Source organism: Embiotoca jacksoni, unplaced genomic scaffold (genome assembly GCF_022577435.1).
Source record: "Embiotoca jacksoni isolate LCO1_2020_lvr unplaced genomic scaffold, fEmbJac1.0.p SCAF_22, whole genome shotgun sequence".
Classification (NCBI taxonomy): domain Eukaryota; kingdom Metazoa; phylum Chordata; class Actinopteri; family Embiotocidae; genus Embiotoca; species Embiotoca jacksoni.
Window position 1 is genome coordinate 3,039,521 of NW_027185363.1, and position 12,268 is coordinate 3,051,788.

At 42.1% G+C, this 12,268-nt stretch overlaps 1 protein-coding gene across 2 annotated transcripts in view; it reads right to left on the bottom strand.

Moving 5' to 3' along the window:
* Window positions 1-12,268, bottom strand: part of gpc1b (glypican 1b) — a 67,517-nt gene that overhangs the window by 5,201 nt on the left and 50,048 nt on the right. For both annotated transcript variants that reach the window (XM_069157270.1, XM_069157269.1), the window contains 4 exons: window positions 9,908-10,135; window positions 9,522-9,685; window positions 2,075-2,240; window positions 1,769-1,899 (listed from right to left, as the gene is read on the bottom strand). In XM_069157270.1, coding sequence (XP_069013371.1) covers window positions 1,769-1,899; window positions 2,075-2,240; window positions 9,522-9,685; window positions 9,908-10,135 — 689 coding nt within the window. The remainder of the gene's footprint in view (window positions 1-1,768; window positions 1,900-2,074; window positions 2,241-9,521; window positions 9,686-9,907; window positions 10,136-12,268) is intronic.

A 12,268-nucleotide genomic window follows, 5' to 3' on the forward strand; every position in this document is an offset into this window, starting at 1 on the left:
AAACAAAAACAGAAATGCAGAATGAAAAGATGCAGTTCTAAGACAGTTTAGATTGTTTTAGCGGTGGACTTGACAAGACTGAAATCTCAACCGTAAGCCAGCTACATGAGCAAAAATATTTAGCGTTTTACTTAGATCTAAGTGCACTAAAATGTTTAAAAGACAGTCGAGCATTAGTTATTTGTATGCCCTCAAAAGTCAACCACAGCAATGCTTCAGCAAAATGATTCACAAGTCTGAAAGTATTAAATGTCCCTATGGGGCTTACGTTTTATAAATGGTGCCTTGGGAATACAGTAAAACTGCAGTCAATCTGTCATCCAATCTGGCCTGCTTAGAGGAGCCTCAAGCCTTTGAACCTTCACGCATAACTATAAAATAATCCTGCTGTATAAATCAGTGGTGTTGTGTGGTTCACAACAGACTGAATAATGGACATAGCAAATATGGCTTTGACTCAGAGTAGGGGCAGTCCTTTACATATACACACTAAATTTCGACATCTGCATTTGGTATGTTTTATAGGGAAATCGCGTAACGCAACATATGGCTTTTGACATCAACAGATTATGGAAATAGGAGATAATCTGTCTTCCACTATGATACTCCACTTTGAGCGTTCCGTGCGATCAACACAGCACTTTTCCAGAAAGATGAAGATCAGAAGCTGAAGCTGTCTGTGATTACCACACCGAACCAGGTCAGGGGCAGTTTTATGGCTCACCTCAAGCTAACCAGGCTCTTTAACAGCCGATCAGCACAGACGAAGCTTTGTCTTACCTCTCGCCATCGACTCTGTTTTCCACGTTCACCAAACAACTCAGTCAGTTTTTCATGGCTGCCAGTTGCTTTTTAGGATCATAAAAAACTGTTGCCCAAACACCATTAAACAGTGAAGTAAACGCTTGGCCTACAGGCTCTGTCATGACTCACATCCCCTCATTTGAAATCAGGTATGTAGTGGGTGGATAGGTGTTAATTGTATATACAAAGCAGGGGCAATGGAGTCACACAGTGAGGAGAGACCCAGCCCAAATGTTGTTTTGGATTGAAAGTAGCTTTCCTGCTGGTATTTTACAGGACGGTACAGATTTTCTTTTACTTCCTTGCCACTATTTTTACTGCTTTACTAAATGATATAAAGCGCCTAAAATCAAGGCCAAATCATGTCTCCATAACATAAAATATTCATGACTAAATAAGCAACAATCCGCTTATCTGCTACATTAATATTGCGTGGGTGAGCTTTGAATAGATTTCATTGAAAGTCAATAGGCAAACAATCTCACAATAGTCACCTCATTATGATGACCTTACATGTTTTTTCCCATGCAGTTCAAAGCACCGAGAAGAGCACAGGCAGAAACATAAACATGGAAATGTCTTGTGAAAAAAAACAACCAAAAAACAAAAACATAATGTTGACAGAAAATGTTGTGTCTTGGTTGGACCTCTGATAATTTCACTGGCCTTGACTGAAGTATGACCATAATATTCCAACGATGTTGAGGGTGTGTTGTGTGTTGCAGCTCAGCTTCCTGCTTTGTGTCTTTAAGCAAAATAGAAATTACAAGAACGTTGCCGTTGTAAGTACTGTTCAAATATTATCATTGCATGAATATTGCATATGGTAGTTTTGACATACTTTTAAACATTGCAGTGTTGCTTACAATTTCATTTGGTGTCCTTTCCTATGTGTAGTGAAACGAGTTGCAGTGTTTAAACCTGCAGTTGAAACCTGTGTGTGTGGACCAGTGTGTGTTCTGACCTTGCTGTTGATGGTGGCTATATTCTCCATCATGGTAGACATGGCTTCTGATATGCGATAGGGGAGGGAGAGGACCACACTGTCCACCCCTGATGGGCCATCCAAGCGGTCAGCCACCTGCATCATTGTTTCTACAAAGACAGGAGCAACGGTCAGTGCGAAGAAAGTGTGAAATGATTAATATGTAATGCATCGGTACAACGACTGAGTTTTATTAACATCTTGTGTCGGGTTGAACCATTGAGCTTACTGTGTGTGTGTGTGTGTGTGTGTGTGTGTGTGTGTGTTTGCTCGCTCGCTCCACACCTGCTAGATGCCTCCACTCGGTGTTGAGGTCAGCCTGGTTGGCCAGACAGCCCTTCATGACGTTGCTGCAGTAGTTGACACAAGGTCTAGCGGAGGCCATGCCACGGCAGTGGGGACAGTAAGTCATCCTCATCATGGCCCGCATGCACTCCTGGCTCAGCGGCACCTGGCGAAGGGCACGGACAAAAATAAACACACACCACCTGGATGAAAAGATACTGTTTTGTCAAGCTTTTATGTTCTAAAAGACAAAACTGTAAGCAGAAGTTGATGACACTTTACAAATGGCCACTTTAACGGTTAAAAGTGGAAACCTGATTGTATATTTTACTGCAGTATTAATTTTTGAACAGATGTGAAATTATAAATGTTTTTACCCAGACAATGACAGCGTGGTGGGAGATCACGTCCCATGGTGACCTTTTTTTTTCTTTCTTTCTTTAGTTAGTACCAGACTGTCTTTCAGCACAGTTTCCTTGGAAACATGCGATGAAAAGGCCCTGACATTCATACAAGTATTCTCACTCCCCCACTCTATCCTTCCTGCCTCTTCCAGTTCCCTCTCTCTATCCCACAAGGCTGTTCCCCCAGGAAAGGGCCTTCGTGCGTGAAAAGTGAAACTGGGTTAATACCAGTAAGCTCTGTTCACAAGAGAGTACAGCTATGCATACAAAACCTCAGGAAGTGTGGGGTGTGTGTCAGTGTGAGCGAGAGACAGACACACGGGGAGAGAGAGAGATGGAACGAACCCAGCTACGCATACAAAGCTCCTCTAAGCTGACATCTGGGCCAGCCTGATGCTTTTCCTGGAAACTGGTCTTCCAATAGCAAAGTCACAGTTAAAACCAGCTTTTAACAAATATACAGTGAAAATGGGACAACAATCAGGATCAGGTGGGAAAATAAATCCTGCATCCTTTGAACCTTCTTCCGACCTGTCAGGAGTTGAGAGTAGATTCAAGTCTTCTCTGCATAGGTGTGTGTGTGTGTGTGTGGGGGGGGGGGGGGCAGATCATTCTCAAGCTAACACCGAGTTCTCTGCCTTCTCCCTAGATAAATATCATCAGTATTAACAAAAGCAGCTGCTCTGTAACTCTTGTCATTCACGCTGTGTATATCTTTGTATGCAGTTTGAAGCTATTTTTACATTCTCTTTTGTGATACACACTTTGTGTCGTGCTTTAGATATATTGAAATATTGGTGGTAAAGTTTCAAACACCCGTCGGTGTGTTCTGTTTTAAGTCTACTGTATTCATTGACTATTTATGGGTGCATCAACCCAATTTCCCTCCAAGGATCATTAAAATTTCATCAGATATTTGATCCACAGAAGGCAAAAGTAACTTCTTTTGACACTGTTTCAAGTCTGCATACTATTTTGAACACATAGAAAAATGACATAATAAGCCTAAATTAATAAATGCATCTCCACAAACCCGATCAATCAAATCAGGTAATTATTGTCAGTTGTATGGAGGGCAGCATCAAGTGAAAAGAAATTACACAGAAAAGCAATAACCACATTCCCAGGCTTAATCTCAAGTCATGTGAGACGTGAGTCAGATCCTCGTCCCTGCCCTCCTTAGCTCCCCTCCTCCCATCCATACCCTTCCACTCATTAGCCAGGGATGAGTCAGACGATTGCTTTTTTTCGGTGGGAGAGAGCGAAGGGAGTGTGCGGGGATGAATGGGGAGAATGACTGAGAATGAGAGAGGCAGCGCGATGCGAAAAAAAAAAGAGAAAAAAGCAGAGATTCACCAGGGGGAGTGAAAAAAAAAAAACCAATGATGTTAATTAAATTCTTATTAAGGAGAGACAGTCATTAATCGAGTTTCTGTTGCGTCATCCATATAGTATTAATGCTGGGAATCCCAGGCAGGGCAAGAACAGACATGAAACGGCGTGCAACTCCTCTGTGGTGCTAATTGGAGGTTGATCTCGACAACTTCCTCTGTAACCTTGGAGCTGTGGCACACCGGGCTCTGGTAATGAGGGTCTTTCAAATTAGAAGCACTAATAAGTAAAGTTGCCACGATACCAAACACCACCTCAAATCCACGATCCTCAATACCAATTTTTATACCACGGCAAAATAATTCACCAATGAATTCAGTGTGTTTCAACTTGAATTAGTTTATTTGAAGGTTTGTGGGAGGGTGGGGGAGTGGGGGGGGGGGGGCATGCAGCTGTACCGGCAGGAGAGCCGCTAGTGCTCTGGCCAGGACAGTTATGCATGATCAGCAGCAGAGCTTCAACAAACAATATATTTTGGCCCGGATTTTCTGATGTTTGGAGTCGATGTTTGTGATCAATAAGTCAATTTTGGATTTTATTTCACTTCCAGTAATCGCGCCCCAGCTTCAGTGGAGCACACAGAGAGCAGAGGAGAGATTAAACGGGTGGACAGATATTAAGTAAATAACATCATTTTGTGTTTCTTTCAGGATGGGGCGGGGAGTCCAGACTTGCACAAGTAACAGTGGACCAGTTACTCAACCTGATTTTGTTCTGTTCTCTCGGCACCTTCCGTACCATAGGAAACAGGCACCGTTGCGTTTTCATACATTTTTTTATTGACTTTGTCCTAAAGTATCTGTTACCTCGACATCCCTACTAATGTCACTTTAAAGCCGTGGATGCCTGCGTTTTATATTTTATGTATTTATTTAATGTCTTGTTTTAAATCGGTAATGTTTTGTTTTTATCCTAGTTGTTTTTATACATCTTTTACCTTTGTTCTGCTGCTGAACTGATGAGTTGCCAACTCAATTTCGTTGTATCTTTTTACGATGACAATAAACATCCATAGATCTTGGTCTGCCACTAAGGATTAGTGTCATTATGGCTCAATCTGTTGATTTTTTTTTTTTTTTTAATTATTGTTTTTTTTTCCTGATATACAGAAAACAACATAAGAAAATTGTGAAAATACCCATCTCAATCACCCAGCACACAAGGGGATGCCCTGAACTCTTCAGCCAAAAAACAAAACAAGAGAATCAACGGAAAATGAGGAGGAATATTTTGAAAAAAAAAAAAAAAAAATCTTCACATCAAATTTTTGGACAATTAACTGGTAAGTCCTTCTGTGCTGGAGGTCCCTGTACGAGGACTGGTCTGTATTTGTTACAAAACCACGTGGCACCATTTTTTGAAACTATGCCAAGCGTGACACTTTTCCTGAATGCTTAGTCCTGCGATGACTAAAATTGATGAAGCATTTGTTGTGCTTCATTTCTGGTGCGTCAAATGTGGTCGAGCTGTAGGTGTGAATGTTTAGAACAGGTTCAATAACATTAATGCCACCGAAGCATGTTATTTACTCCCTAATTTACAGTTTTGATTAGGCAGAAGTAAAAGTGCCTATTTTTTTTTACTGCCATTTTTCAAATCTCACTCCGGTCTCTTTCTCTCTTTCTCACACTGACACACACAGCCTGGTGATAAGGATTAGGAGACTTATTGTATTTCAAAATTCTCCCAAGTGTCTCATCCACACAGCCTAAATTTGTTCATCATGGCCTTTCAGTTTTGCAGCTGTTACTGAATAAATCTGTGGATGTTTTTTTACATTTAAAAACTAACCTAGGGCTTAAGCTGTTAAATAACTGACTGACACACAAACACACACACACACACACACACACACACACACACACACACACACACACACACACACACACACTCTCACTCTGACCTGATTTGAATCCTCTCTATACTGGCCCATCAAGAGATATCAGGAAGAAGTTTTAGTTTTGGAATACTTCCTTTGTGTGAATCTTTGACATGTCTCTTTGATTCCCATACTCTTACTTGTCCTAGTTTCACCTTAACAAAGTGCTCCCCATACCTGTAGCTTCTATGTTGCCCACGGCAATAGAGCCCGAGACATTTCCCTCTTTCTCCCTCTAACTTTCCCTTCATCTCTCTGCTTGTGTTTCCCCTGTAATTCGTAAAGACATGCGAGCGACCTCTCCCCTTGTGTTACACAGCTAGCTGATCCAGACCTCTTGCCTCCACAGTGAGCCATGCGACGTGTGGCCTATTTCCTCCACTCCCCTACTCGAGGGAATAAGACAGTCCGGAAAAAGTTAAGGACATATCAACTGGTGCAGAAGGGAGCGAAGCATCGGGGGAAGTAATACTGAACAAGAAAGGAATGACTGCATCCACCTGCTGAGATTTCTTGTTCTGTCTGACAAAACAAATGACACATTTTTGCAATGGAACTTTGTCTCTGCTCTCTGCTTCACTCTTTTCACAGCCTCCATGCAGGAGACTCTTTCATCACCTTTCAGCTCCTATTTTTAATGGCCAATCAAACGAACAGGGATTCATGCCGTCTTCGAAACACAGACTTCTGTGGGAGATATTTTTCAGCGCACACATCCACACAGAGAACATTTTCTCTATTCCCGCTTTGCACTCCAGCTATGCAGTACTTCGGTGAGCGGCATGCAATATACATCTTTAGTCACTGGCCTCTTTAAGAGGAAATACACAGCTATAAATAGGAGAGGTTGTCTCATTAGGGCCCAAACAATCGAAGATAGAATTTCAGTGAAAGGGAGAGGAAAGCTAAGATACAAATGAATAAGCTATTCACACTAAAATGAGACAGAGGACAGCACAGAGTACAGAAATATCAACACAAATAATGGAGTACAAATTACTGGGCAAAGCATAAAAGACTGAGACATAAAGAGAGGAACAAGATAAAATGCTTTTCTTTTTTTTTTTTTTTTCTTTTCCCACCGTCTCATTTGTTCCCATCACAGCACAGTGCTGCTTCAGTCTGCACAAGTACGGCACAATTGTATCTGTGTGCTGGGGAAGACGACAAATTAGGAATGCGAAATACAAAATTTGGTTGAAGTCTGTACTTCCTCCAGTCAAATTGCATCAAACAGGCCTCGACTTGGATGACTAAAAGACAAATTTGACATCCCGTCTTTTTGCCCGGTTCAATGGAGCCTAACTTGGGAATGGTCTTTAACAGAGATTGACCAACTGTGCTCATAGTGACTATTCTCGTAATACGGTGTGCGCTTGCCTTCCCTAAATAGGACAGAAGGCAGTCCATGACCTCATTCAGAATGCAGCAGCTCCAATGCCCAAGCATTAGCACTGGGATGACATGCTGTAATTTTGTAAAAGCTGTGCTAATATTTTACACATTTTCCCCAGCCACCTTCATTTAATGAACACATCGCTCACTGTCCTTCAGCAGCAACAAAATGGTCAGGAAATGTGTATTGCGAGGGGAGTAACACCAGAGAAGTAGGGAAATGTGCATCACCGCTGGAGGGAAGTAATGGCATGATGAAGTGTGTGTGTGTGTTTCTGTACCTTAAGCACTGGTTTATATGTGTAGTCCAGTGTGTATGCTTATCAAATCAGCATTTTGGTGGAGATCTCAAAGCAGGTCTCGAATCATAAACAGCCATTTCAACATGTGTTATGATAATTCTGATCCTCGCTACCCTGCTTGCTTGCTTGCCTGGAGACTGTCATGCCTTTGGCTATGTTAGTTGAATGGGTCCCTTAGTCCCAGGTCAGACTATTTTAGTTTGTCATTGTCATAATGTGTCTTGATATTCACCTACTAACTGCAATGCCAGACTAGCTGCCTACGACTAGTCCTGATTTTATTCCCCCGAGGCGGACGGATGCGCGAGACTTTGCTGCATGCAGGTACTTAATTCAAGCTTCCTCGGGTCTCGTTGTGTAGGTGTTGAGACGTTGCACTTATTTTCTGGGCCAAAGAAACGGAGAGAGATAAACAACGCCAGGTTGTCTCACTCGTTGTTAGCAAACAGTACAGTAAGTGCCACCCACGGTGCCAGCGAGACCACATACATCAGAGTAAAAGGGATGAAGCTCATAAATAATTTTTTTGGACATGCATCCAAATGAGAGGCCTCGCAGTTAAAATCGCAGCCGCAGCTAAACAATTTATTTTTTTCTCTCTTCTTCTTCTTTTCGCCATTATACACGGCATGACCTTGTAATATCTCATCAAGGAAATAATTGTAATATTCATATCTGGCGCAGCATCTGTTTTCTCCAAGCATGTGGGTAAATCTCACGGGGCCCTCGGCTCTCCCCACTCTCCTCGCCCCGAGTCTGACGGGGAGATATTTTTCACAGGGGGCATCAGTACTGGCCACCTCCCTGAAATGATTTCTCAGTCTTGCTCTGATCTTAACCTTACTCTTGTCTTATACACAGAGGGGACCATTTCTCTTGGGAGATATTAACCATCCCCGTAGCCTGGGGGGACATTTTTCAGCGTGGAGCTGACATTAACTGTTGTTGCAGGGGCTGATTGTCTGAGCCGCAGGCTATACTTTATGGAGCCTCTCGTTTCTACCGGCATTGATCTGCCACTGCTTTGTACTAAGCGCATGAACTGGTAAAAAAACAGGCCTGTGCGTATCTGTGTGTTGAGGTGTTCACATCATGAGGAGGAATGGTGATCACAAAGGACAGATGAATACATAACCCGGTAGCACAAGAATACTAATGAACATGCAGAAGGGCGCATGGAATATTAGCTTTGCAACAGATCAGGCACCAGAAATAGATCAGCACATACTCATCCTCCACTGGCTCCCAAAACACCACGAGCATTTAAAGTGCTCTCTATAGGACCAACGCGTCCTCGCAGCTAAACGACAGAATGGGTCATTTTTACTAAAGATATACCTGTACTTTTGTTGCCTTAACAATAGTTATTACGTGGTTACGGTTATGAAACGCTCAAAGCCTGATTGGTTTAAGGCACAAAAACGACTTGGTTAGGCTTAAGAACAGATCATGGTTTGGATTAGAGTAACTACGTTATTTACATAAGCTTTGTTTTGCTTGGGCTGCACAATTAATCGTGTTCAAATTGTGATCTTAATTCAAGCATCTATGCAATCTGATTTCTAAATGACAGTGATTCTGCTGCACTTCCATTTGGACATCAGCTGCATCAAAACAAGCGCTCCAACTTTCCATGGTTCTCTTAAGTTCAACAAATAAAAAAAAAATAAAAAAGATTAGAACTAAAATATTTCTGTGACGTGTAGCATGATTATTATCACAGGAATTTATTGAATCAAGCGTTTTCGATCGCAACAATCACAAAAAAACGCCGCAAACTCCTGGAGGGACGGTCTCTTTCTACTCCGTCACTTCCCCTGTTGCCGCCATCATAATTTCTACGACCGCTACAGGTCACAAACAAACAAACAAACAAAAAAAAGGTTGTCTAAACACCCTTCAACGATTGACCAGTTTTTGGTGTGAGGACAGGCTGGAAGAATGAGACAGTTAGTCGCTATTTCAAAATTTCAATTTAAATCCCCAGAGTGCAAAGTAAAAAAAAAAAAAAACTGGACTTCACATTTAAGTAAAAAAAAAAAAAGCTTAAGTATGGGCGAGAAGAGAGGTTTTACCTGGGAAACTTTGCGCACCACCTCCCCGCTGATCACCAGTCCCTGAACAAACGAGCGTGCTGCCACAAACGCGCGCGTAACCATCATCTTCACTGCACGGGGTGTGTCTCCGAAAGGCCGCAGTGTCTCTATCTGCTTAGACACACACTCCAGGTAGTCCTCACCTGTAATCAGCAGACACATTCATGAACAGAATAATGATGCATCTGAAGATTTTGCTTTCATAGAATATAAAGAAATCATGAAATCTTTACAATGTGATAATATTTTTCTTTAGCTTGCGGCCGAGAAAAAAAAGTTCAGCAATCAACCAGTAGCCATGCACCATTTGGCCGTGAATTGGCGCTTGGTTGTTATTTCACGTTTTACAAATGAGGTAAATGTACCTATGAAATATTGCTTGTTTGCCTGGTGGAAGAGCTTCTCCAGCAGCCGGGCCCAGAATTCGTTGAGCACCTCCTCCAGGTTGACATTGGAGCCTCGGTAGTAGTGCCTCAAATCCGTGTACAGGTCAGAGAAGACCTGGGAATTATGGGAGTACAGAAGGCCCCACGTTGGAATGAACGTCTCCTGTAAGCTGATCGCGGAGCGGTTCAGCAACTCCAGGAGGTAACCTAAAAACAAATTTCAATGTTAACAGTTTAAAAGCACAAGGAAGTGCATTTAACTCATATTGACATGGTCATCAGCTCCACTCTGTGTGCTGTGATTTTGTTTTGTGAATTTTATTAGTTGACGGCCTCACGCTATCGTCTTGTGCTTCGCAATACAAACCTTAATGCGAAATGAGAAAAAAAACAAAACAAGATGTGTCAGCGTTTCGGAGCCATAAAGCTGTTTGTAATATTTCCATATGATTATTACACCATTTCATGCTGTAAAAAACTGCACTCTTCTACAAAAAAAGTAAGTTATTTCTACACTCTCATCTTATTCTTCAGCTGCTTTGGGGCTTCATACCAACACTGCCTCATACTGTCAGTGAACCTAAAGCTGAAGTATGTGAGGGTGTGCCTCGGGGGGGATGTCAGAAAATTGACAGCGCTTCAGGGTGCAGTATACACTGGTCCAAGTGAGGATTTACAGATATAGATTATAGGCATTTGCAAGCAGGTAAACCGACAGGCAGGTAGGCAGGCTGTTGGTCTGGGAGAAAAACAATGATTGAGACATGCACAAACAAAACAAAAAGCAGATGGAAACAGCTGAAGAAGAGCACACATCCAAACCCTTGACTAATCTTCTAAATGCTTCATCAAAACGATTTACTCGTTTGAGGAGAATATGTATATTGCATATGGCAATCCAGTCCAATACAACTGATATTTAATGCGAGGCTGTTGCATTGAATAGCATTAGCTCATTTAACTGTAGTTCCTGCGACGTGGCTGAGTTTCTGTTGAGGTTCTGCATACATTTTCAGTGTTTTCATAAATTCTAGATTTTCTGTGGCCAATGGCAAAAATATTTCTACACCCATTTTGTGTGTACACATACATTATAAATGAGGCCCCTGTTCTGCCAAGATTATGACAGCAAAAAGTTCAGCATGACAGCAATGTGCCTCGACCATCCATCCATTCAGGACAACACTTACACTGCATTTCCACATACAAAATGGGTTCAAACCTGGTTCGTGTGTGTGTGTGTGTGTGTGCGTGCGTGTCTGAGTGAGTGAGTGTATTGCAGGGGGATGGAAGTTATAGTCTGCAGCAGTGATTACTTTGTAGGTGACTTATCTTCACCAGCCACCACCTAAAATCGGGAGGAGATGCACAGGGGAGACCCTTCCTGGGGTTATCTTATTCCCCTAACAAAGCGTTTTTTTAAAAACATCACCGCAAACACACACACACACACACACACACACACACACACACACCCACCATCTTTCATATTTAAACCAACTAAAAGTATGCCCCGTCTCCTAGCAGTTCCACTCATGCCGACATCGGGTAAAAACAAGTTTTCAGTAGCAAAACTATAACACTCACATGCACAGGGCCTGAAGACGACCACAGCACTTGGAGTTACATAACATGTTAATATGCTAAGTTTCATCCTGACCCATCTGCGTTGCATTATCTAAGCTGTGGCCTTGTCGGATGTTGTATCTCTGTCCTGCTTTCCCACTCATTAATAAACACTAGCTGACTTGCTTTACAGATTATTTGCTGCTCTCTTTGGGCATTTTCCCTGTCAACTCTCATCGGAGCTGTAAATTTGAAAAGATGCATTTAGCGTTGAGTCTTAGCAGAAACGTGCTCCCGTGAAGACATTTTTAACTCCACTGGCAGACAAATAGCCTGAAGCGGCATTTTATAATCTTACATTCGCTACATTTGATGGTCATTCTGTACTGCTGTGAGTACTTCCAATGGTTTACATTATGTATGAAAAATGTACCACGTCATCTTGGAAACATCGAGTGACACTCTATGAGTTATATTAAACGTTGCTTTGGTTTCTAAAGCTCAATACTCTGAGGCGGCAGGTTGTGCTGCAATAAGTCGTGTTGGGTGTCACAACCAATTGTGCCCCCTGAAAATTCCCTCATTGGGCTTCTTGGCCAGAATAATGTCATATGTACATATTCTCAGCTGAAGTCGTAGGAATGTTGTCAGTCACATAAAGGTCTTGATAGACACTTGTTTTTCATAGCATGTACATTAAACGCTAAGCATAAATATGTGCTTCTAATGGCTTCAAATATGTGATAGAGGTTTGATGTCTCTGAGTAGGTATTT